A 27,531-nucleotide genomic window follows, 5' to 3' on the forward strand; every position below is an offset into this window, starting at 1 on the left:
TTCTCCAGTTATGTGGAGCTATCTCAGAATACACTGTTTTGTTCTGAGGGTTTTTTTTCAAATTAACTTTTCCCCTCCAAGGACAACTTCACAGACTTTATTCACAAAAACATAGCCCAGAAATGCCTGAATCAGTTTTTTAATGTCAGTATAACTTACTGAAAAAATCAGACTCATCTTCCCTGCTGCAAAGGGGGGGACAACCAAAAAAAACCACACACAAGAAAGAGCAATTTCTCTCCATACCCATGCACATAGTCTGATCTTGGGATGCCTTGAAGCCATTGTGACATATGCACTGGTAGCTTCCCTGCATGTCCACACACAAGCCATGGCTGCAAACGTTAGGAATTTCCAGACATTCATTGCGATCTATAACAAAAACACAAAACAGATGGTGCACGCCATTGACCTCCATTATATCCTCGTTTTACACAAATAATGTTTTTACAATCCGTTGTTATTATTAAAACCAGGTGCAAAATTATCTGCAAGCAAATGTGAATCATAAGAGAACTTCATTTTACAGGAAGTGCTTCCCTACACACCTTGAGGATAAAACTACTGTCAGGATTTGGCTGATACCTAGAAAATGTCCTTTAAAAACATCACTCTGTCTTTTTCTTTCTTTTCACTGAGAAATGTGGCTATAAATCAAAACAGCAGCATGCACAAGGTAACAGACAATAGAAGTAATCTGATTTCTTACCAATGCAGGCACCGTTGGGTGACAGTTTAAAGCCAGCAGCACATTCGCAGCGGTAGCTCCCAGGGCTGTTGATACAGTCAGCATTTCTCTGGCACAGGTTGTCCCCATTGCTGCACTCATCAATATCTGGAAAACCAAGAGTTCAGGCATCAGAAACCACTCCTGCCTCAGATTTACTCACTGTCTGTCTGTGGAAGAGGAAAACTCAGTCCTACATAAAGCTCAAGCAGCCTGACCTCCAGCCCTGCGTGCTGGGAATGCACACAAAAAGCAAAATCAACACCATTCACCCATGTCACCTTCTGGATGAAAGAGGATCCCATGAATCCAACTTACCACGCATCAAAGTCACTTTGGAAATCTGCAACATCTGCCTAAAGAAATTTTTGTATTAAAAAAAACTTCCTCCTTGCCTTTAGGCTGAAAATGTAAGTGGCACAGTTCGCAACTTTTTAGGTTGCACACGTTAGCACAAAATTCTTGAACAAATGACAAATCTCCTACTGGCTTTACAAAACAAAAAACTTTATCAGCTTCTATGAATATCTCTGCCTCTAAAACTGTAGCAGAAGAGACACAAGTTGGAAAAAAGAATCCAAGATACTTTTTTTGAGAAATTCTAAGAACAAGAATTAAATTTTCTCCCTAAAATAAAACAAAACAAAAGCAATGACTACCTATTTAGAGGTTTTACAGAAAACATTTACAAATTTTATACAGTGCATATGCATCCGTAATAAAGACAAGCACCTAAACTGATTTATAAGCTCAAGCTCTACAAAAGCTCAGAGTCTGTCTCTTAGATTTTGAAAACCACATTAATTAAATGTTCCCCCACCCTTTAGGATAAGTTTAAGGGGACTAAGGAGAAAATAACCAAATTTCAAGTCACCTTCACAGACCAGGAGCAGGTCATTGTAACTGAATCCAGTGGGGCACTCACAGCGGAAGCTGCCAATCTGATTGATGCAAACTCCATTGGCACAGATTCCTGGGATTTCCTTACATTCATCAATGTCTGAAAGGCAGAGGAGATACTTTTAAGTACAGTTCATCATGTCTTTACACACTGCAAGGATTCTCATTTTCACTGTGTTTAAAACTGAGTTGAGACGTTCCCTTTAATCCACAGAAATTACACACAGGTTACAAAACCACACATATGCCCATTGTAACAGAAAATGGCACATGAAGTTCAAGAACTGATCAAAACAGAGTTACACTAAATATTGGCCAAGATGCAAAACTCACAATCCTGCAGAGGAGCTCCGCAGTATTTCTGAAGGCAAAGTTTTTTAACTTATTGACTAAAACTCAAAATCGTGAACTCGAATGGTGGCAGGTGAACAAAACAGCACAACAAAATGTAGAAGTTAAAAACAAGAAGGAAACATTTTACATAAAAATTGGTCACAATTTGTGTCACCACTGGAACTCCAAAATGAAATTTGACAACTTTATATATGAAATGCTTATTTTAGTCAACATTATGCAGGCACAAAAACATTATGCCAAACAATTTTAGGATAAAATAAGAGTGGTGAAACTTACCAACAGCTTTTCCAGTATGGATGTCAAAAGTGAAGCCAGGAATATTTCCACATAGGCTCTTGAATTCAGCTAGAGCAAAATATAGAGCAATGCATTTTCAGGGAATGCATACATCTCCATAGAATTACTTGTAGTCTTCCCAGCTACTCCAGAGCTGTTTTAAGCCAAATCTACTCAGGAGAGCAATTGTCCTTCTATAGCTTCTACTGAAAATTCAGACTGCCAAAATATTAATGCAACTTGAAATAGCAACATACTTTCCTCAAATCTTTGCAGTTTTTGGCACATGAGTAAATGTTTGATTTGAGAATGCAGTCATACAATCAGGTTTTGGTTTTGTTTGGCTTGTTCAGTTGTTTTTTTAAACATAAGTCCTTACGGTTTATTCCTGTTTTCTAAGAATCTGTAGTCAGAATCTACAGCAGCATTTTCAAATATGAGAAATAAATGTAATTTACCAGTACCTGTGCTTCTTTCACAATACTATCTATTTTATTTTCTCTGGAATTACTTCAGATCAGTTCCTCTGAACTGTTCAGCAGAATGGAGACTGTGCTTTAAAAAGAGATGCTCCAAAAGCTCCACATTTTTTTAATATGCTCCTTCTATATCCTCTTTTTGCATTTGGAGAGTGGGAAATGCTTGATGTGTAAAACAAATTAAGCTACAGTTTTCTAGGAAAGGTGTTTTAAATTGAGTGGGTTTGCAACATACAGAGAAAAATTTCTAGCATGGATTCTACTAATTTTTGCAGATGAGGTTTCAGCGGAAGAAAAGTGTTCTCCAGGCAAAAGGTTATTACACATTTACAGCAATAATTTTTACCTAGGTAGAAATATAAAAAATGAGAGGCCTACAACTATAAGCATGTCAAAACTGCATAATACCACCAGAGGAATGTGTACCTGTTTGAGGGAAATGAAGCAATGCCAGTGTGAAGACACAACCAGTTACAATGAACAGTTTGCAAACAATAACCATGCACGTTTTTAGATCCTATTCAGCACCTTTTTAGATCCTATCAGCATTCATGCTATCCAGAAAAAGCATGTTTCAATATTCAGTTTCCAAACTACGGCCAAGGAAGCATTTCAAGGTGTGTGGCAGGTTATTTCTACATTCAGGGAATTAGGTTAAAGTGAAATATCCTTCGAAAAAGTGAGTAACATTTACAAAAACATCTGATGGACATAAAATTCAAAGGGTTTCTGGAAGTTTAATATCTGCAGACCTCCATGAGTGCTTGGTCCACTGTTGGTGCTGCTGAGGACCTACAGGAAAGCTCTTTACCCAACAGAAGGAAGGGTATAGAGCCTGCCTTTGATTTGTCTCTAAACCTGAAATGCTGACAAATTATTCTAGCACCAAAACATGAAAAACAAAGAGCTCCTTCTGTATTCTTGCAAGTAATGCTCTTTAATCTGGAGCAGTTATAGTCTTTACTGGCTGTAGTTTGAGTTTCTTACCATCTGCATTTTAATGGCATCTCCTCAGCAGCTCATGATTCTGAAAAGTTTAACTACCATTACAAATTGAATAATTCTTGCCTCCTTTACACCAAACATCCCCATTTTTGGCAAATTTAGGTAATCGCTGCTCAGAAGGATATTTGGCAGAAATCTTTTCCCACATTCAGACATATTTGGTCATTTCTCTAGGCCAAGCAGGATCCAGTGTATCTGAACATCAGCATTTTCTACTTTCTTCTGTCCTACTCTTTAATGCCTGCTTAATGTTCACCCAGGTTATTTTTGCAGTGTAGGGTAAAGAGCTACAGAACTGTCTCCCACAGTGCTTTATCCAGCAATTTACTGCCCTTTCACAGATACATCTTTAATACATGCTACTATAACAATACACTAATATATTTTACTCACTACCTATGTGTAAGATTTGAGGCTTAGCAACTTAGCTCTTTTCTGCAAGGAGATTTGTGCCATTTACTGCTGTTAGTAAGGCCGTGAGTAAATAACCCAGACAAAAACAGAGCCCTGTGCTCACTACCCTGTCCTAGTGGGACACTAGGATCACCTGTGTGATCACCTGCTTCCATGATAAGACACATCAGGTCTGGGAGTTTGAGGAAGGATCCTCCAAGGATTGAAGAACCTCTTTAGTTCTATTATGCTACCTCCATGTTTCATGAATTTCAGTGAATTCAGTTTTTCACAATTTTTCTCCCCAGTCTTTACTGTGTAGAGAAAGGGTATATAATTAGGTATGAAAATATCTTTATACAAATTGCCAAAATATCCACATAAAAGCATGCCAGACATTTACCTTCTGGAAGCCTGGCTTTGCATCATATTTTAAAAATATTCCAAAACCCCATATACTTGTAACTACACTATCTTTTAGGACAAAAAGATCTGTCACATAACAGGAAAAAAAACTGAGATCAGGCACTCCTGAAATTACCAAACCTTGGAAGAGTTCTGTACATTCTTCATTACCTTGTAACAGTGAAGCAGCTTTCTACACTTCTTTGGGTAAAAAACCAAACAAAAAAGGACTATTATTTCTGGTTAAAGTCTGTATGCTAACAGTTATGATCTGCATAATGTGTAAAATCAAACAAAACAGTCTTTACTACTTAAAGTCATCAAACAGAGACTGATTGCTAAGAATAAACAGAGAAAAAAGGAAGAAAGAGCTCTCTTCACCAAGGGAAAAAAGACAAATGCATGGGCATGTGAAGTTCACTTGCAATCCTCATCAGGGCAGAATAATGGCCCCAATGAGCCACTGGGCTCAGTCTGGTGACACGGGTAAGGCCAGTGTACCCCAACCCCTGTCTGTGATGTGCAGCCTTCACCCAGATTGCAAAACAACTGATTACAGAACACAAGTGCAGCTATTCAATCATTTCTACTTGTTTGATCCCCCACACAATCCCTTTTCATGGTGAAAAAGGTTCAACCATGCCTGCAAAAACAGTACAGCCATTTAGAAAAGCTAACAATGCAACACTGAAATATTTCAGGAAATATTTCAACCCCATAACTGCTTGCAATACCAAGCAATTCTGGTTTTAACAAATCATTAAAAGCTGCAGGAGTCAGAAATCTAAAAGGAGAATTCTTTCTTCCACCCAAGAGCATTAATTGTATGCAGTTTGCTGTAATCTTCTCGTCATGTTGTCACCATGGTGACGATTTTATAACATTTAGATAAATAACTATGGGAAAAAATTTCATGAGCTCTCTGTGGTAGCAAACATGTATTTCCTCTCTCCAGTTTATTTCCATTTCCCACTCCTGCTAGGAGCATTCCTTCATTCTCCCTCCTCCTGTTTAAGAAGGAAAAGGCAGTTCCCTCTTCTTTTCAGTCCCATTTTCCTTCTCTTTACTGTGAGGGAAAATCTTTCTTAAATTATCTGGTTTTTACCTCAAATCACCAGGATAAACCACTTTGAATGGAAGTAATAAATTCTTTATACAAAAATGATAAATGATATTAAAATCACAGCACCAGAGGCATAGATTAAGTGACACTAAACCAGTAAACCTGGGGCAAGTATATTAAACAATAAACTGTGTTTGTACAAAACAGGCACATGAGTTTTTTAGTTTTATCTAAGCATCTTTTTTCCTTTTTCCAAATGTAAAGAATTTTTCAGTGGATGTCAGGTTTCCCTCTGAATTGGTGATTCTCCCACCAATGACTGTTCTGAGTTGAGCTTCCAGGGATGTCTTATTCCAGCAAAACAATTCCATAAAGACTGATTGAAAATGAACTGTCCTTTATTATTTTCACCTCCATTTACAGAATAGAATTTTTTAATTCCTGTTGCAATGCCATACTTATTGGGCAATTTTTGCAAGTTCAGTCCCCTTCAGCAGAGGAAATGTAAATGCAACCAAGCAGATCATAGATCAAACGTGAGACAGCTGAAAAACCTAGAAAGGCTTCCTACATTTAGAACAAAACCCATTTTTGATGGCATCTCTGGTCAGCCAGTACCTTCAAGACCAGTATTACTGCTCAGTAAAAGTTCCCTTGGGATGAAATGTTAACTTTAGTTAATAGGTCAAAGCAGCAGATAAGCATAAAAAGTAACAAAATGGGGTGACCACAGAAGGCTTTACCTGTTCCTGGAGCTGGACACGGCTCACAAGGTTTGTTCCAGGCTTTCCCAATATTGTATGTGCAGCAGCACATCCGTTTGGTCACATTGAAGGGCAGCTCATTCTCACAGGAGGTTCCATTATAGCTTCTGTAGCAAAAGCTTTTCCTCATGTCTGGATGTGAGAAAAGAAGCACTTATGAAGTAACCAACATGATGATAATTGTGATATTATGTAAATATCAACCCCCTACCAAACCAAGATTCATTAACTCAGTTTTCTGAATGCAACATAAACACAGGCATTAAAAAACAATTTAAAGATTGATGTAATCCACAGTCTTTGCTCTAGGCTTGTGTGACATATTTTCTGTTTTCATTTAAAGACACAAGGGGGAAAAAGACAAACTCCTAAGAAACCATAAACACAGTGTGGATACTCAACAGATCCATTTGTATGGCAAACCCCACCATTTGGAAATGATCAGCTGAAATAAACCAGTGAACAGTGAGCCCTGTTAGGGAGCAAAAGCCCCTAAATGTTGCAGGCCAATCACAGGGATCTCTTTCCCGACAACATGACATCAGCTGGGAGCTAAAAACAGTCAAAATAAACACAAAGCACGGGGTCTGGGCCTCAAACAGCCTGATAATCTTGCAGTTCTAGTAAAGATGACATTTTGCATACCCATGCAGTTGTGTCCTCCGTTCACCTGCATATATTCAGGGGGGCAAATGCAGGTGTAGTTCCCCAAGGTGTTGTAGCAGGTGCCAGGACCACAGACACCAGGGTGTGCAACACACTCATCAATATCTAGAAAACAAGAAAAAACACTCCAGTTAATGAGGGAGAGGAGGTCCAAGGCCAAGCAAATATTTCTGAGGAACACAACCATAATTGACCATGCCAAGATAACAAAAATCCTTCATTTAAAGAACAGCTCTGATTTTAACCTCTAAGTTTAGCCTTAGTTCTCTTAAGTGCAAGACAACATACTGAATAAGTTCCTAACTTGCCACTGAATCAACTTCACAAAAGACATTCACACCTTCTTCTCAGAGCAGGGTTAGTCACTGTTTAGGGTCAATTTACAATTTTGGTTTTATCAGTTACAAAAACTCTCAAACACAAAAGGAAAACCAGTATGAACTTTACTTCATATTGAGTAAATTAAACTGGTACTCTCACATCCAAAATGCAGAGAGCATCATAAAACTTGCAGGGTGAGAAGCCAGAAATCATTAATAACCCCTTAGTTTGCTGAATACAGGTGGCTGAGGTCTAATATCTAAAATAAACATTAATATATCCAAGTGTTCTATTCCAGGCTTTGTACTAATTGTATCACTGGTGCCAAAGATAATAATTTTAGGGAATACTCTAGGTAAGGGTGGGGTGTACCATGCCCACTTATGGATTTAAGGCTAAAAAGCAGTGGTTTTCATAATAAATGCACTGTGGCAGAGAAAGAGGCTTTAAAGGACCCAACCTTCACAGATTCTTGTCTCTTCACTGAGGTAGTAACCTTTTGGGCATTCACACTGGAAGCTGCCAAAAGTGTTGATGCAATTTCCACCTTGGCAGAGGCCTGGCAGCTCCTGACATTCATCAATGTCTGAAAACAGAAGGGAAAAAAAAAAACAACTCACCATATTTTCATTCCACAATGAAAAGAAAGAAGAGAATTTAAGTACTGCCCTGAAATTTTGCGAACTAGTAGCTTTGAACTGACATGTGTGGCTTTTTTGTTTGGTTTTTTTTTTTTTTTTGCTTCTAAATTGCTCTCCAGGAATGCATGGATAAGATGCTCATTCTCTTCCATTCAAACAGCCCTTAAGGAGCAGTTTCAGCTTGTTAAGCCCAATGTTCTATTGCTGTTTACAGGATTTTGGCATCTAAATCCTCACTTCTGCCCACTTATTGGAACCAGAGCTGCTTTGCCTGATGAATATTTCCTGACATTTGCACTTTCTGCTGACGAGCTGTAATTTTCATAAATGACTTATCCTTCAGGGCCCAATTTTGAAATCCAGTTAAAGTAAGGAAACACACAAAAGGTATGCACCAGACTGTTCTCCAACTGAAATGGTGCTGGACTTCTTCAATATTCTTTTGCTGTGTGTCTTTTCATGCTGTTTCCCAATTCACATGAACAGTTGTTTTAGCTTCGCACTAAATATACTGATTTTTGAAAAAATGCAGTTCCTCTTCAAAGACGACCCCTTTTTTCTATTATTGACAATATCAATCATCTCAGTCATTCATAAGAAACTCACCTTCTAAAATAATAGTGATGGGATTTGGTCTGAATCCTTCTCCCCCTGGACAGAGAGTATTGTATTCAGCTGAAGTAAAATATAAGAGACATGTCAGTCCCATAAAAAATAAAATTATGCAACAGAATCATAAAATATCACTTGTGTTTTTAATGGCTCTTCTTCCCTACAGTCATTTGGTTTCTACTTTTTTGACCTATTCACAGTAAATAAAACATGTGCATTAGATTAAGAGAAAACCAATGTAAAATGAGGACTTCTGCATTCTTTTATTACCATAATTCAGATACTCTTGAGGCAGGCACAATATGATTTTTCCATACTGTGTCCTTACAGAAGCACATATTTTCTGTTTTGATTAGTTCTTTAATATGAAATGTCAGTATGGCACTGATAAAGGTAAGCATCAAACTTGTAATTCCTATTCTTATGTATGAACAACACACTCGACATTTGTGTTGCATTATTCATTAGAGACCTTCAAAGCTGACAACTATTATTAAGTAAGAGTTTCTAAAGCATTCAAGAGCGACTTATACATACACAACAACAGTTATCAACATTCTGCTTTGGAGAATAATGAAGCCCTCCAAATTAAAGCCATGATTTGAGTTCAAAGCATAATTAATTTATTTCCTTACCAGCTTGGAGGTGCTGAGCAAAAATGCCCAGCAGATGTATGCATTCTATTTCACTCTTATCTGCAATTTTCTTTTTTTTTTTTTTTTTTAATGGGAGAAGAGTAACAGCAAAATAAAGTGTCCAAAACTACCCAAAGTATCACCTGGCCTGGTGGGAAGTGCCTTCTAAAGGTGGTTTATTAGTGTGAGAACAGGCACCAAGTCAGTTACACAAGACTAAAGGTCAGATCTGTGATGCTCAGGCCCACACCCCTGGTCCCTCCAACTGTGAAATTTGACTTGAATGACCAACGTCAGAGACTGCACATTCCTTTTCCACCCCTTGTGAAATAAGGCAGCACCAGGGGAAGGTGAGGACGTTTCCTTACTGCTGTTGACAGGGGGACAGGTCTCACAGGGGTTCCCCCAGGCCTTTCCCAGCGAGCAGCAGCACGAGGAGCGAGTGACTCCGACCCCAATCTCTGTGCTGCAGGACAGGCCCCCGTCCCCTCTCGGCCCAAACTTCAGGTAGCAGCTGCCCACACGGTTATCTGTGCAAAAAACACACGTGGTTACAGCTGCACACCAAGATCCAGGCAAAGAACCGCAGGCATTCATCTGCAATTTCATACCAAGAAGGAGGAATTCAGGTAACAGCGTGTTCTTGAAGCCATTGGCACTTCAAGAACATTGATAGTTATTGATGTTGGGAGAGACAACGCTAAAAAACTATGTAACAGGATATGCAGAATGGTGAAATTGTTATTTTTCTATCTTATTTGCATAAAAGCAGTGATTTTTAAAGTGATAGTTGAGGAAGCTTTTTACTTACCCACACAACCCACTCCAGTAGGATTCAGCTGGAAGTCTGGAGGACAATTACACTCATATCTTCCAGGAGTGTTTACACAAAGACCATTAACACAATTAATGGGATCAGCACATTCATCAATATCTAAAACACGAAAATCCACATTCAAAAATCTGTTCATTGGACAGAAAATAATAATTTTACTTTCTAAGACAACTTAGAAAGTTTCAAATGCGAGTGCATTTCAGCTGAAACTGAAGCAGACTCTTAAAAATAATTCGCCAAATGATTACAAATAAACCTTGTTCATCTTCATATTTAAGAAGCCACCCTTTTTGCTGGTGTATTTCTGAAAAGCAATGACTTACCTGTGCAATTTCCCCCAGTTCTATCCAGTTCATAGCCATCATCACAGATACAACGAAACATTCCTGGGAGATTATTGCAGGTGCCAAACACGCAAATATTCTGGAAGGAGCATTCATCTGTGTCTGAAGGAATGTATTAAAATCAGAAAGTTACACAGCTTTACCACATTACTGTTATTATTATTGCTGTTGTTGTTGTTACGTGTCACAGCACCATAAAAGCAAAGGGAGACACATGCAAAATATTTTAAAAACTAACATTTTTGAGTTTGTAGAATACTACATAAAATTTCTATTTGTGAATTTGTAATTGTACAGAAAGTGTAATAAGAAGAAAGAAAGTGTGTAGGCATCAAAAGTCCTATCTCCTTGGAGGACAAACACAGGGAAAATAGGAATACAGGAAGTATAAGAATTATCTATGATTTTCTCAAGCCCACATTGAAATAGTTACGTAGTAACTACATACAGATGAGCTAAAATGCATCTAAAGGACTGCACGCTCATCTAAATTGAAGATGAAATCAAGCTGAAAGACACTGACAGAAAATTGGATGATTTTGTCAGCTGCAGTGTGGAAAGGAGATGAACACTGACACCACCGACTGCAGAGCCATGGCTTTAGGCACAAACTGTAAAAGACTTCTGAGCTGAAAGTAAGTAGGATAGGAGTGGAAAAAAACCCCCTCCATGTACTGTCAGACAGCAGGACTTTTTAAGTTGCCAGAATAAAGCAGCTGTGGAAAAGGCAAATGCTGTCCTGGCACGTATTAGTGAATTATTTTTAGCACAGTCAGGGAAGTGGAAAGCATTAATATCATTTTACAAAGCACAGCCAAATCTTAATTTGAAATCCTGAGTACAGTGCTCTGTTGATGAACTAATATTGCACAAGATGTGCAAAAGGGGTATTAAAATTATTACAGTAATAAAATATCTACTTTTAACCTGGCTGGATTACCTCAGCCAGAGGCTCAGAAGTGATAAAATGCCTCTTCATGGTAATATATGAGAAAGGTTAAATTCTGAAGACCATTTGAAAGATACGTTTTTTTGGGGAAAATAAATGGCTAACATCCAAAAGTGCTGGAGTCAATTTCATCTGGAAAATAAAATTTCTAAATACCCTGGAGTACAGCCATGGAATGAACCTCCAAATCAGGTCATTGAGAAGCTAATGTACTGACATCTGAAGAGACTTCTGAAGAAAGTGGATTAATAATTTTTATTACCATTATTTCACCAAATCAAGACTGGATTTTGCCTCTTGATTGTAGAAATCAGCAAAGGACTCTTCTTACCATAGTACAGATTAATATATCAACCTCAAAATGATAGAAATAAAAGCTAACTTCTTTTAAGAATTCAGCACCCAGATATTTTAGTTCTCCAACAGCACAACTTAATCAATGGAATGATTTCAGATCTCTGCTGTAATCACAGTAACATATTAAGTATTCCTCCAAAATCCTTCAATTGTTGGACCCAAATTCTCCAACACATTGACCCACAATTTAGAATTACATTGCTTTTGGACATTATTGTCAGTTTGGAACACTTTATTGGTTGGCTGGAATAGATTGGATCTATTAGGGGATTTTTATTAGACCACTGGCACCATGTAATACAAATCAGCTGCGCAAAGAAATTCAGTAAAGATGACTGACAATACTTGATAATGATTAACAAACCTGACTGTGGCACAGGTAATTCCTCAGAAGCACCTGAATTATTCTGAAACCTGATTCATACATGTACACCTGAATGCTGGAACATGCCACGCTCTGGACTAAATCTTAGAGATTAAATTTTGAAACCTGTTTTATCGTATCTCACCAAGAATTTTCACTTCCAAAGATGTTATGTGGTTTTCACCATTAAATATGAAGTAAGTTAAAAGCTTTGGGACACCGGCTAAAATGTTTTCATTTACTATACAGCCATATTAAACAACAAAAACAAAAGGTAAAAGAACACAATAGGGAATAGAAGCTGAACTGGATTAGAAAGATAACAGAGGATTTTCCACACACTATCCAATAGTGACCAAAAGGAATTAAAAAAAAATTACAAAAATTGCAGAAGCAAACCTCTGTTCTGGGATTTATGGGTGAAAGCCAGGGAAACATCACAATAAAGATGAAAGCAATCTCCCAACATAATCCACACCTGTCGCAGACATCTTTTATGGAAAATCCTTTCCTTAGGATTTTTCCTCCTGAGAAGCTGAGAGCAAAATGTAAACAATGGTTATCTGCTGCTGTGGAATGCAACAGGTGCATCTGGGATTGGTCTCCTGTGGTTGTTTCTAATTAATGGCCAATCACAGTCAGCTGGCTCGGACTCTCTGTCCGAGACAGAGCCTTTGTTATTCATTCTTTCCTATTCTATTCTTAGCCAGCCTTCTGATGAAACCTTTTCTTCTATTCTTTTAGTATAGGTTTAATGTAATATATATATACATATCATAAAATAATATGATAAATATAAATAAAATAATAAATCAACCTTTCTGAAACATAAAGTCAAATCCTCGTCTCTTCCCTCAGCATAACACCCCTGTGAACACGGTCACACACACCGGAGAAATCCCTTGTACATGAAACAAGTGCTGCTTTCTCTGCCTCCAGGCTGAGGCTCTGCTGGTTGCTCTTTGCTTCAGAGCAGCTCAGGGGGCAGAGCTGAGGCAGCAGCAGCAGGAACAGCAGGGGCAGGAGCTCACCTTGGCAGGACCTGCTGTCGGAGGCGGGGGTGAAGCCCATCTCGCACTCGCAGCGGAACGCGCCGGGCGCGTTCAGGCACTGCCCGTTCTCACACAGCTCCACGTCCTCTGCACACTCATCAACATCTGTGGAAGACAGGGAAGCACCTCTGGAGCCACAGGCTTCACCAGCAGAAATGCACATAAATATGTCCTGGTGTTCAAAATAACAGCGCTGGTGAGCGCCGGAGGTATAAAACACAACACTTGTATCCTGAAGTAAATTGAAAGAATGCAGAAAAGCAAACACAGCGTACAAAATTATTCCTTTCACCTTGCCACGATTCCTTACTCCTTGTTTTTCATTAATAGATGAAAATTTTTTAAATAATGTAGGCTTTTAAGATTCAGTTTTGAATAATCTTGACAAAGAAGTTAAATACCTTGCTTAAAACGTCAAAATTTTGCCTCTTGGTATATATTGTTATGGTATTTTGTCAGGAAAAATGTTCAAAAGGCAAATTTTCCTAAATAATACATAGAAAATTATAATAATATTCATTTTAGAATATATTCTTTGAGGGTGAGGAACATTACAAGTACTGCTTGCACACCAGAAATTCTCCTAGTATGACCCAAAAGAGCTATAAAGAAAGAGAATGGCAAGGGAGGGCATTCACCATTGCAGTCATCGTAAGAAGTGATAATTTTGTCAGGTATTGTTATGATTGTCCAAAAAGGATTTTACATGCTTTCTTCATTTTATTAGTCCATAATTAGCATTACATCTGATTTTTAGAGAAACCCAGAAGCTCAATATAGGGATAAAACACTGTGCTCATGAACCAAAAATCTGAAATACCAAACCAAGTCATATTTGAAGGTCTTTATTCTCAAATAAAACACCTCACGACTAATCAGAAAACCTTGTTTCTAAGCTTTAAATTAATTTTTGTTTGTAATTAGCCAGTTAGCCAAGAATGAATATATTCACAGTAGTTTTCTAGGTATTTTAATATAATTAGGATGCAATTCTTCAGCCCTTTAAATATGGTGACCAAATAGAGGCTGTGTTAAAAGTTGACAGCAGAGATAATGTTCTATCTCCACCCTGTAAGTGATAAAGATCAGAGTAACCCAAGACACAGTCATTAATACTTAATATAAAATCTTTACACTTGACATAATAAATATAAGTTTATTTTGAGTCACTTGCTGTGTGAATAACAATGTCCACTCTCACCTACAAATTTAATTGCATGGGCAATGTTTTTTAACCGCAGTTTGTTTTGCTTTTTAGAAAGTCCTATTTAATAATCACATCCTGTTCTAATAGAAAAGTGATGGGAAAATAGATTATGCCAGAGAACTGTAATAGAGCTGGCATTTGGTGTTCTTGTCTAGAGGCACTGCTGGAAGCAGGACATGCGTATTCAAAATAACTGGCACGAAGATGAGCAGGAGGAAGAAGCAGCAGGAATTTCCCCTAAAAATGGACCTGGTGAATCCAACTGGGACACAAATCAAAGAACAATCAGGTGCCTCTGACACCATTTCTTACACAGGACAGACAGGGAGCATCTTGATCTTAAATTACATTTTCACATCCATCGTCTTGCACTGTGGGCTTAGGTCTAACTCACAAAGGTTCCACACAAGAGAAGAAGCACCAGGGACAAGTCAGGTGTCACCAAAGCCCTTACCAGAGCAGGTGAAGCCATCTCCAGTGAATCCCTCTGCACAGGCACAGTGGTAGGAGCCCGGGCTGTTCACACACTGGGCGTGGGCGCTGCACCGCTGCGTCCCGTTGGAGCACTCATCAACATCTGCAGGCAGCAGCACAGCAATTAGTACACTGGCTGCTAATTGACTGCCAAGATAACCAGCAGCACTGCAAACTTGATTTATATCTCCATAAATACACATATTTAGTATTCGATGACACAGGGTTAATCTATAGTGACTCCACTTTAATACGTCTTCCTTTAAATTACAGCGGGTGGGACTGGGAAAAATATTTCCGAGCAACAGATGGAATTCAGCTGGCTCATTACTTGGATGTTAATGTCCTGTTAATGAGCTTAAAGTTAAAATTAGTTTTAAAAAAAGGAAACTGATCCAAAGAAATGCGGTGAGGTAAAAAACTGCCACTTATTTAGGAAGTCTCCTCAAGTAATAGAAGAAAGTGAAAACAATGCAACCCCATGAGAGTTGAGGCAGGTTATTCACTTGGATGTTAATATGTATGGAAAAAAAAAAAAAAAAAAAAGAAAAAAGAAAAGAAAGAAGAAAAAAAAAAGAAAAAAAGAAAAAAATAAAGAAGAAAAAAGAAATTAAGAAAAAAGAAGAAAAAAAGAAGAAAAAGAGAAGAAAAAAAAAAAGAAAAAAGAAGAAAAAAAGAAGAAAAATCAAGAAATCTCATAATAAGGTAATTTTTTTAGCAGATCACATCAATAAAGCCTTATCTTCCATAGATCCAAAAAGTTCTGAAAACAAAAAGCAAGTATTACAATCTTTTACCCATCAAACTGAAACAGGAAGGCAAAGGGACATACACAATTACAGCAGCCCAGCAAATGCAGATACAGGTTTCCCACCCCTCCAGTCCCAATCTGGTTTACATCAGGGTCTACAAATCAGAGAAATTACAAGACATTTACAAAAAAATGTTTGAAGGTCTGGAAATATCTGACTGACTAGAAACAATAAAATGAAATCTATTTAATTTCTGGGTTTGGGGGTTTTTTTTGCACATTCTAGTAGCAGTTGTATATAAACTTTGTAAAATATGTAGTGAATTTGGAAAGATGTTACAGCATCAAGTGTCAGAGATAGCAAATCTTTTTTTTTTTCTTAGAAAACCAAATCTGTGAAACCTAAGAATCTTTCATACCCACAGGCAACAGCAGACAGAAGAATAATTCTTTGTTTCCAATGGACTAATCACAGTGTCACATTACATGCTTTCAGAAAAAGAAAAAAAAAGGAGTGGGGAGAGAGAGAAAAAAATCTTTGTTTTCCTTGTACTTACCAATACATTTAATGCCATTTCCAACCCAACCTTCTCTGCAGCTGCATTTAAAACTTCCTGGCACATTGACACACGAGGCATGCATGTCACAGTTGTGAGCTGTGATTTCACACTCATTCACATCTACAAGCACAAAACAACCTATCAGTATTTACATCAGAATATTAAAAATTCTGCTCCTTTTAAATATTTCCACTGTGAGGGTGTGCAGCCCTTTAAAAAACAAATGTTTAAGAACTTAGAAGAATTCAAGCAAGCTATTTCATACTCTGTATTAGTAAAAAGGAGTGACAATTGCATTTCATTTTTGCTTTTTGTTTGCAAACATGACAATCAGTCCACTTTCCTACAACTGCTTTTCAGCATGAAATTAACACTCTTTTCCAGAAATATGAAATATGCTGATCTCTTTATGTCTAAAACTGGGATGAGGTCTTTGGGTGCAAAGACGCCTTTCAGTCATAAAAATAATTATACACCATGGCTGTAGTAGTTATAGAACATATTCCTAAACACAAAATTGTAGGAGAAATTCTGTCAGCTTCTTTTGGATGAGCCATGGAGAGCATGTGGAAGAAAAGGTACTGCTCAAATAACACAGAATTTGTGGAGTGATTATGCCTACAGAACTTTAAAAATTGTTGGCAGAGGTTGAAGGATTTTGTAACTTTTTTTTCCCCTCTTGTTCTTCCCTTAGACCACATGGCCATTTCCTGGAGCTTGAGTGGAGATGAGTTCATCCTCCAGGTACATGTGAAAAATGAGCACTGATAAAAAACTTCCAACACAACTGCAGCCTTGCCACCCCAAGCCCAGCTCTGTAACAGGGGTGTTCACATAACCTGTGCTGCCAAAATCTTTAAAATCAGTTTGCAATGGGCCTCCAGCATTGATACTGGTGAAGGAACACTCCCTTTAAAACTCTGGCACATGCTAGCAGATGTGAAACACTCATATATATACAAATATATACAGATACCAAGCTCTCTCTTGTGTGTGAACACTTGTGCATTTATTTTACCTGGAAGCCAACCAAGGTATGTAACATATTCACTGGAAATCTGTTTTACCTGTGCACCCTGTGGTTCCTTTCTTGACTGAATACCCAACTTGACAGTGACAAATGAAGGAGCCTTTGGTGTTTTCACACTCCCCAAACATGCAGATGTTGGAATTCAAATCACATTCATTCACATCTGTAGGTGATTATAAAATAATTATTAGTTGGACATTACTGTCGTTTTGGAACACTTTATTTCAGGTGAAAATACCTGCCATATGAGGTCGTAATATATTTCAGCTGTTCTACTCTGCAAATTCCCTATAACAAGTAAAGATAAATGTGTAGTCCAAATACCACTGTTTTGTGGTAAAACAAATACCATTTGTTTTCGCCTTTTTTTTGGAATGCTAATTAAAGGAATATGAAGCAAACTTTTTCTTACGAGAATCACTTAAAATCATTTCTGTAAAACATATTTGCGATCATAATAATTTTCTTCCAATGAACAATTTTTGAAGTGCCCCCTTCTGAGCCCCTCATCTGATCCCTTCTCAGTACACACGTTCCATTATAGTAAAATCACACCAATGTTTTTTAACTATGGGACCTGGTTCATTGTTAAGGAGTTACCAATAGGCATACAGATTATTTTTTTCATAATAAGGCTTACACTAAATTTGGTGCACACAGCTACTTACCAACACAAGCTTTCATGTCTATAGAAACCATAAATCCATCATAACAGAGACAGCGATATTCCCCTGGGATATTGGTACACTGCCCACCATCACAAATATCTGGATTGTTTTCACATTCATCAATATCTGAGGAGGGAAAAAAAACCAACCAGGCAATAATTCTGTCACTGGCACGGATAGGCTGGAACACCACCTTGATTTTGGCTGAAAGATAATGATGCTGAGGTTTTTCAGGTGTAAAATCCTACCTGCACATGTCCTGACATCTGGCATCAGGGCATAGCCATCACTGCAGCTGCACTCATAGCTGCCCTCTGAGTTAGTGCAGTGGGTGTCACAGCCTCCATTCATTATCATGCACTCATCAATATCTGGGGAAGCAACATTGGTAGCAGTAAGTCTAATTCTTTAAGAAAAACATCATATTCCCTTTACATTTTACATAAAGAAGTTCATCAGTGGCTTCATTCTGAATTTTCATTCTCATTCTACTGTTTCTGATTTATATTTGGTTCTTTTTTCCCTCTTTTAACTGCTTTTTCATCTGTGGGAGCAAGCTGCTAAGTTAAATGTTGGTTTTGCTCCCGTGTATTGCTAGGGCTGTGTAAAAAAGCTCAAGAAAAAAAAGTTTGGAAAGGAAAAAAGGGAAATGCTGAGAAACTTAAGAGCTTGAAATGTGGCACAAATTTGCAATTTTGTAAAAAACAACCATAACAAGAAATAGAAAACCCTCTCAGTACTGCTGCTCTCCTTTGCAAGGAGCTGGTGTGCTGGGCACTACATCATTCAGTATTATTATAGTGAAGAATTAAAGAGATGCATATGATAAGGAGAAAAAAAGTGAAAGACAGACCATCAATGCATAGAGCTTTTCTAGCTTGATCAAGAAACCTAGGTGCATTTTCTTGCTGTTGGCCTCAAACCTCTGACTTTAATGGAGCAGTATAGGAAGTACAATTTAAAAGTATTCTGCAGAGTTCACTACAGCAACCATATTTTTATACCTTCTTTATATTCCTTTATACTTCTGTATTCCCACAATAGCTCATGATAAGCCTCGAAGCACATGAGAAAACAGCCCTGCTGGTTTTCAAAAGGAAGGTGTGAAGTTAAATAAAAGCAAGGACAGATGGAACAATGCACAAAACCCCAGGTGCAGGTGCCCAACACTTGCCTGTGCATCCCTGTCTGTCAGGAGTGGGCTGGTACCCAGAGTCACAGAAGCACTGGTAGGTCCCAACCATGTTCACACACTTGCCATTTCTGCAGAGGCTGTCACTCAACGAGCACTCGTTTACGTCTGGGGAAGAATTGGTCAGGTCAGTTGCAATTCAGGATATTTAACAGCTTAAACAGCTCAGGTTCCAGGCAGAATGAGAGGTAAATTGCAAACTGGTGGCATTCAGGTTTGTTAAATTTCTTTCTTGTTCTTGGCACGCTCCAGTTCAAGGAATGGAGTTCTGCACACCACATTTAAATTAGTGTCCAAAGATTTATCTTCTCTGACTCAGGTCTGAGAGAATGAATTACAGAGTCTGGGGTGGTCATTAATTACCAAGTCTGCTCCTTTCCATCAAGACAATAAGCTAAAGAGATAATATGCTTATTTTTTGGCTTTTTCTTTCTTTGGTTTTTTTTTTTCCTTCCTCGTTTTGGTAGATTATGGGCCAAAAGGAGAGATGCATTGTAACACAGGACAACAACTTTTCGTGATTGATTAAAGTTGCTCCCATGAGTGGTACAGTCCTTTCAGCTGCTAAATAACCCCTGAGAGGCCTGGTAAAACACTTCTCTTTGGAATCAACAGCATTACTGGCACTGGGGACTTTACAGGCTTCTAGTTTTTTATTTGAAGATACAATTTTTGATATAAAGGAGGAGCATTAATTTGTTTAAGAGAGCATTAACTTGTTTAAGAGATCCCGGAGACGCCACCTTTGCCAGGGACTGACCACTCCTCCAACTAAAGATTATTTTCCTGAGCTGAAACTCACCCAAGCATTCCTCCTGGGACGGTGACAGCTCATGCCCCAGGGGACAGTCGCAGCGAAAGCTCCCCTCAGTGTTCACACAGGCGCCGCCTCTGCACAGCAGAGGGTCGCGTTCACACTCATCTATATCTGCAAAGAAACCATCACGTGCAGAAAGAAAATGGGCACATAATGAGGGGCAACAAAGAGAAAAGCAATTCCAGGGTCTACAAGCGACAAAATAATTGTTTCATGGTGCTGCTCCTCTACTCATGCTGCACAACAGACCAAACCAAAAACTATGTATCATTATTAACTCTAAAGACGGGTATTTTTCCTCTCAAGAAAACCAGAAATTCATCATTTATCATTAGATATTCAAAAAAACAAGCAAAGGCAGCAAATTTTTGGATATTGCCCTTTAGAACAATGCATTAATGTGATGTATATACATTTTCAAATTGCTTAACGCAATCAAACACCTGTTCACATATGCACTGAAATTCCTGCCTGTGGATGCACTTATGGTGGATGTTTGTGTATCAATTTTTACCTAAATGGCTCCTCAGTTTGGTAACTCCTGTGTATGCCATGGTGTGGCTGGGAAATATTCTGGCTACAGATCAAAAAGGCAAACGATATTTGACTCACAAAACTGAAAAAAACAGCTAACACTACAGGTGTGGATGGAGAGAAATACAAACAGAAGATGTTCAAGGTGGAGGATTCGCTCACACTTCTGGACTCTCACGAAAGTCTAAAAGCATCACAATTTGCAGGAAAACAAGAAAAGGTGACTGAAACTAAACTGTCATTTTTTTAGGGTGGCTGGACATCTTTTGGTGCCTCCAGACCTGTTCTTACAACTTTAAACAGATTAAAGAGATGTCTTTTTTTTTTCAGGAAATGATGTGAGAATTTCTGCAGTCCTAGAAGAAGGAAAGAAAAGGGACTGACACTGCTTTCGAAACTCCAGCTTTCTATTCCTAGCTTTACCAAATATTTGGGAATCCCATTAGCAGTTTTGAAATTAATTGTGTGAAGAGCTGCTGCCATCCTACAATATATCTCTACAGAATAAGTGTCTCTTAAGGGTATGAGTAATTAGTATAAAGAACAAGCAAGGCTATATACTTAATTCAGTTATCTGTCTCTATAAACTGCATATCTGACTCATTTGCTCATGAAGCCACAATAATGACACATCTGAAGTGCTCAGCTCAGACCACAGCCAGGCTGTGCACAGCAAATGGAGACTCCAGGGGATCCTGGCAATGCTTACCCATGCAGTTCTTCATCATCATAAATCCACTTTCGTAGCCATCAAAGCACTCACACTCAAAGCTGCCAGGAGTGTTGACACAAGTGCCACTTCCACACAGGTCTGGGGAGATCCTGCACTCGTCAATGTCTGTTACAAAGCAGTGCACAGGTTAGGAAAATCAAACTGGGTTTAAGGTTATCCTGCTTTTCACAGAAAAAAAAAGGTCACTGTAAATGAAGCCTACAGAAACCATATGTAGTATGCAAATCAACAGAGAAAAAATAATTACTTATAGAAACATCTGATTATGTGAAGCAGACAATGAAAGATTTGTAAGGCTGAGTCTTCAGCGCTCTCAGGCTATAGCAAACTATGTAACAAGTTTGCTTCTAGTAAGTGTAATTTAAGGTTAGATTCTTAAGGAAACAACTAAGTGTAAGACATTCCAAGATACCATTCTTACAGAGGTATCAACTGACTTCATGACTACAATACTATTGATTTTGATTATTATAAAGATACTTATCCAGTAATAGCATTATAAGTTTACATACACCCTTTCCATTAGGAATTAGCTCCTATCAAAGCTAGATTTACAGTTCACTGGTTGTCTTGTTAGTTACGTTTGAATGAAACCTACTGCAGAAAACAATAGCAGAAAAGACAGACGAGCTCTTTTTAAATCACACTGGTAGTGAGTCAGAAATCTAAAGGGGAATTTTAATGCAGATATGATCCAGTGAAACAGGTAAGTGTTGCAGGAGAGGACTTTGTGCCACCTCCCATGATGGGTTTCTGCTGAGTGATGACACCCAGTCCTCACAGACGTGTGGAGGTGTCAGACCCACATGACAGGTCTGTCACATTACTGAATATCTCCTACAAACTTTATAAAACAATTTCTTGTGGATTTAAAACAAGCAAAAAAGTAATCTATTTCAGAAAACTTGTTTCTCTGCAGCTGCTCAGTGGAGTAATTTCGTGACTACAGAACAGAAGGGGGAAAAAAAGTTTTTGCAAGTTTTCTGACCTATTCTGGTTAGTTTAGAAATAAAGTTTGTAAAGTACATTCTTCGTCAATGCAATCACTATAAAAACAAGGAAATCACCAGTTAGGGCAACATTAGCATCCAGACCAACCTCAGTGAGCATGCCTTACCACCCACACTTCATAGTTATTACTCAGACACACTCATGGACGCCTGCATATTGTAACAAAACCTCCTTCATTTTCAGCACAGAGCCAGCCACCCACAACGCTGGCACCCGAGTTCCCACAGCCACACAACTGTCAAGCCTATCTTCAGATTTTCCAGACAGTAAAGAACAAAATCCTAAACTTGTAAATTAAACACACGTGTCTGTGTCTTCCTGAGTTAACACTGCACTTGAGTCAGAATTGCTGAGGTGCCCTTGTGTGTTCTCAGCCATCAAATCTAAATGTAATTAACTTGCAGTCTCTAAATTCATACAATGACCAGAGAGTAAGGAACATAAGATAATCTCTGTGTTAGAGCATTAAACTTGGCTTTGCTGGTGATCCTTATTGATTTTTCAGGTTGTACAGATACAGCATGACCTGAGCACCTTAAGCACCAATGATAAAAATATAAAAGTGTTGCATTTATTAACTAATTAGTTTCTGAAAGGAAAACTTGAGACTGTTTGCCATTCTCTCCAAAGATTAAGCTCTTAGAAACTGAAGGAAAGGAATTGCATCAGGTCTCCAGATCACCAAGCTATGCCACAAGACCAAGCCAATTTAAAAAGCGCCAGAGATGTGGTGGAGTCCCCATCACTGGATCTTTCCAAGGGGGACAGGGTGCTAGATAACCTCAGCTTTCCCCACAATAGTTTGAAGGAACAGGTTGGTATTTCCAGGTCATTTTCAAGCAGGACTATTCCATTATTCTAGGCAAAACTGTGGAAAATGCAAGGCTTACTCACCTGTACAGTTCCTTTCATCCATATCTAAAGTGAACCCACTGTTACACCTGCATTTGAAACTTCCAATTGTGTTTCTACATTTACCATTCATGCACATGCCAGGGAACACTTTACATTCATTGATATCTAGGAATAAAAACAAAGGAAGTAATTAAGAATTAAGAAATTCTTAAGCACAAAGATAAATGGAATCAACAGGAATTTCCAGGAACAGGAATTTCTTACCAACTGCATTGAGCATAAAAGGCAGGCTTTGGGTTAGAGGGGACATCCTTGGAGACCTGACTGGAGGTGAAACATTTCCCAATCTTTTGGCTATTTTTGGGTTTCTTTGCTTCACAATACCCAAAGCAATAATTAAAAGTTTATACTAATCAGGAGTCAAAGAAATTCAGGGATACTCTCTGAGTTGAAACTCTGATATGTGTATGGTGCTCAAGTATGCTTTGTGCCACAATCAATATTCCTGGCACTCCTGAGCCAGTTTGTAAAATATGCAACCATTACCTGGTTGATTTGGTTTGGTTTTCAAACTGAGACTGCCAGAGTTTTATCTGGAGCTGTTCTGAAAATTTTATTTTTTTTTGTTTTGTAGAGCATCAAGTGAAATGTTTCACCTCTCCTCAATGCTGAGTAACACAAACTGTTAAAGGATCTTGCACAGGACAAGGCTGAATGACCTCTCCTACACTCTGTGAAATAATTTGCTGAGGCAATGTCCTTAACTGAGGATCATCTTCAACAAAACAAGCATCTATCTCCCACTAATTTCTGTGAATGGAACACAACAGTGGTCCACATTAAGAAACAGAAACAGGAAGCCAAACCTCAGAAAATCTCAGCCTAGACAAGATTTATGAAATAATTAACTATTTAAATTAAACCAATGTTGGTTAAATTATTGTTGCTATTGTTGTGGTTATATTTTCCTTATTTCTTCGGTAAATCACCAATGAAAATCAAGAGCTTTGACTGAGAGTAATGACTCCTAAAAAGCAGAGCTTATTTATGGTGAAGCAGAGGTCTCACCTGTTATAGCTTTCTAAAGCAACTCAAAATATTCCAAGAAAAATGCTTCAGAATATATCCTTAAAGAAAAATTAAAACCCTAACAAATTTTTGGATCACCTGAGCTTCTGGACACAGAAAACTAGTTTTTCTTCTCAGATTTTATCCATCTGAAGTAACTTGGGTCTGGGTTCTTAACACTCTCCAGCCTATTCTGTTTTGTTGTTGCTCTACAAGAGGTGAAGGTAGCAAGAACTGGACAAAATACTTTTATTTACTCCTTTATCACTGCAGATCCTTTTTGTCACTGCTCTCACAATCATGACACAACAAACACCCTCTCCTTTTAATCACTTACTGATTTTGCAAACCAGAGAAAGAATCCACCCTTCTTCAGTCCCTCAGAGAGCCCTCACCAAAATTTAGTAATATTTTGTGTTTACATCTAAAATAAGTTATTTCTCATACCGTATGACAGTTGGCTCATTCCCTGCAAAGCACCATCCTAAAAAACATGCACATTTCGCACTATTCCTGTAATTCAGAGCTCTTCTCCTTTCAGGAATTTCCTTCTCCTCCTTACCCAATTCAGACTTTGCAGCTTTTGCTCTCAAGCACCCATGAAAGCAGAGAATCCCCCACCTGTACCATCAGCTCCTTCAGGCAAATACCTTTATCCCATCTCTCAAGCACACTTAACAAGCAGCTCCAAACCCAGGAATTTCCTGAGAATATCCTCTCAGATGCACCCACAATTAATCCTCAGACACCAGAATCGATGCCTCAGGATTCAGGTTTAATATTTTTCAGATCCTGTACTGCTTTAGTGTGTAACTCTAAAACCCCATAGCCTGTCATCTACTGTTCTCCCATTTCATTCAGGCAAAACAATACTTCTCTAGGCATGAAACTGAAGGACACCTTACTGTCTCAGGCCCTGAGAGACATAAACAAATGTCAAAATTAGGGGGGGGGGGCAAACTTAAAGGAAATTACTTCATTACCTGAAGCTGTAATTGGAGGATTAACCCCTGACATGTAAATGGACCAAACTTTAACTGGGTGAAAAACTCGTGATTGCTTTCTGTCACCTTGATATTTTCTGAAAAATCCCTTTGCCAGGATTTCTTCTCCTGGGAAGATGAGAAACCTCAGCTTTCCATGTTTTGCTCCTCTGGAATGTGAATTGGAGAACTGTTTGCCCAGGATGTGAATTGTTTTAACTTAATGACCAATCCCCGTTCAGCTGTGCCAGGACTCTGTCACGAGTTTTTATTATTCATCCTTGTCTAGCCTTCTGATGTCTCCTTTCTCTTTCTTTAGTGAAGTTTTAATATATAATTTTCTTTTAATATAATACCATAATGTAATAAATCAGCCTTCTGAGAACTTGGAGTCAAATTCTCATCCCTCACCTCGTCCTGGGGACCCTCACAACGCTGCAACAGTTTTCCATCTTGGGTGTAGCCTCTCTCGGAGGCTTCTGACCATTCTGACAAGCTGTACCTGTTGAAGGCCTTCAATAAAAACCCACTTTAATCCTCTTAATCTTGTCTAGTCTCTGTTCTAGGAACACATATCGCTGGCCAGGGGCTGTGTACAAATCACAAATGGGATGAGAATGCTGAGGAACTGCCTCGAGCTGTTTGATTTTCCAGCATCACTCTCATTACATGGGTATGGCAATGGGAAGATGCCAGCAGCTCACATCCCAGGCAGCAGACACAGAACTCAATGTCACAACTCACTTTATAAGATTTTGACCAATCACACAAAGCACACTGACAGCAAAAGCACACTGACAGTAGTTCTATCCAACCACTGTAAGCACAGGTACCTTTGGCTAAACAATGTTTGCTTATTTCGAATACAATACCTGCTTGTGAGCCTTAAAACACAATGCACAGAGCTCCATTATTAAGCTTCAAACTTCCTAATATCTGGCTAGACTTTTCTGTAGCTTTTTCCTAATATCTTGCTAGATAAACTTTCCTGCAGCTTTTCTGCCTGCCTTTTGCAGCTTTTTCAAAACCCTCTAATATTAGAGATTCCCACAACACACTCCAAGCCATTAGCACCACCAACTCTTTCAGGCCTTTATCCACCTCTCAAGCAGGAATTCCCTCGGGATACCCTCTGGGATGCACCCACACTTACCCGTCAGGCAGAAGGAGGAAGGCTCACCTTTGTAGAAGGGCCTGCCCGTGAGGAGATCGCCCCTGTTGGAGAAGCCGGGGCCGCGGGGGCACAGGGCCCGGTGTTCCGGGGAGCCGGGAGCGGGGCAGCGCTGGCAGCCGGAGCCCCAGGCGGCGCCCAGGGCACAGCAGCAGGAATCCATGCGGAGCCTGCCGGGCACGGCCTGCACGCATTCCTCCTCCTCCCAGCGCAGGTAGCACTGCTCCGTGCGGATATCTGCGTTACACGGCAACAACAAACACGCTTTTATCCCTCTTCCTGTTCCACAACAACAGCAAACAGGCTTTTATCCCTCCCCCCGGCTGTTACATTGTGAAAAAGGTGTATTTTACGACGGGCTGTTCAAGGCTTTTATCCGTCTTCTCGGCTGTTACGTTGTGAAAAATGCGTATTTTATGATATTTTCGCAAATATTAAAATGAGTATTATGTGTGATGCGTTAGAGAGTTATGCTGTATTAATTCTCTTAAGTAGTGTGTTAAATGCATTTTTAGGTTATAGCAAAATGTTAAAATAGAATCTATGCTATACATTTTTCCTAAAGAAAGGACTCGGACTGAGATAGCAGCCACAGGACACCTGAATCTTTCACAGAAAGAGAATTTATTGCCCCATTATCAGAAGAAACGAACTTCTTCCCACCTCGCTCACTCCCGTTAGTATTAAGAGGAAGAAGCTGACACTGCCCAGCCAGAATTCTATTCTGTGTCTGAACTGAATTTATCCATCATGTATGAAGTGTATGAATATGCAACAGGTTATTGTTTTTAAGGGTTAATCCTCTGTTAACGTGGGTCCTTTTTCGGGCTCATGCTGCCCAGAAAATGGTACCTGGACATCTGTAACTCTTTGTTTCTGTTGTCTCATATTGTCATTATTGTCTCATATTGTCCTAATCCAAACTGTCCAAAATTTTTATTACTCTAATTATATTGCTATTTTTATAACCATTTTATTACTATTAAACTTTTAAAATTTTAATAACAAGTGATTGGCATTTTTCACATACATGCTGAGGCCTGAGGCCTCAGCTGAGCTTGACTTAAGAGACGAATCCTGGGCACTTTGTGATTAACACCACCAGTGTTATTTAGCTAAAAACAGAGTACAACAGTGCTTATGCTAGCTGTGTAGTTATAAGCTTATGTAGTTATCTACAAAGAATGCATCAATTTAAGAAACTTTCCTAAGCCCCATTGATGCCTTAGGATTTTACCTTGTACATTTTTTATGTATTTATGTATTTTTATATCATCCTGAAGTTCTTTAGTGTATAACTCTAAACTCTATATACAGTGCTAGCTACTGTCT

The 27,531-nt window shown here is 38.7% G+C and overlaps 1 protein-coding gene across 3 annotated transcripts in view; it reads right to left on the reverse strand.

Annotated features, from left to right (window-relative positions):
* Nucleotides 1–27,531, reverse strand: part of FBN2 (fibrillin 2) — a 124,484-nt gene that overhangs the window by 23,937 nt on the left and 73,016 nt on the right. For all 3 annotated transcript variants that reach the window (XM_063180437.1, XM_063180436.1, XM_063180438.1), the window contains 22 exons: nt 26,209–26,436; nt 23,017–23,142; nt 21,088–21,216; nt 19,830–19,955; nt 19,010–19,135; nt 18,084–18,206; nt 17,836–17,961; nt 17,205–17,330; nt 16,135–16,257; nt 14,807–14,929; nt 13,125–13,250; nt 10,403–10,525; nt 10,056–10,178; nt 9,613–9,774; nt 8,604–8,672; nt 7,817–7,942; nt 7,015–7,140; nt 6,349–6,501; nt 2,261–2,329; nt 1,602–1,727; nt 710–835; nt 247–372 (listed from right to left, as the gene is read on the reverse strand). In XM_063180437.1, the coding sequence (XP_063036507.1) occupies nt 247–372; nt 710–835; nt 1,602–1,727; nt 2,261–2,329; nt 6,349–6,501; nt 7,015–7,140; nt 7,817–7,942; nt 8,604–8,672; nt 9,613–9,774; nt 10,056–10,178; nt 10,403–10,525; nt 13,125–13,250; nt 14,807–14,929; nt 16,135–16,257; nt 17,205–17,330; nt 17,836–17,961; nt 18,084–18,206; nt 19,010–19,135; nt 19,830–19,955; nt 21,088–21,216; nt 23,017–23,142; nt 26,209–26,436 (2,811 nt within the window). The remainder of the gene's footprint in view (nt 1–246; nt 373–709; nt 836–1,601; nt 1,728–2,260; nt 2,330–6,348; nt 6,502–7,014; nt 7,141–7,816; nt 7,943–8,603; nt 8,673–9,612; nt 9,775–10,055; nt 10,179–10,402; nt 10,526–13,124; nt 13,251–14,806; nt 14,930–16,134; nt 16,258–17,204; nt 17,331–17,835; nt 17,962–18,083; nt 18,207–19,009; nt 19,136–19,829; nt 19,956–21,087; nt 21,217–23,016; nt 23,143–26,208; nt 26,437–27,531) is intronic.

The sequence above is a fragment of the Melospiza melodia genome, chromosome Z, assembly GCF_035770615.1.
Source record: "Melospiza melodia melodia isolate bMelMel2 chromosome Z, bMelMel2.pri, whole genome shotgun sequence".
NCBI lineage: Eukaryota > Metazoa > Chordata > Aves > Passeriformes > Passerellidae > Melospiza > Melospiza melodia.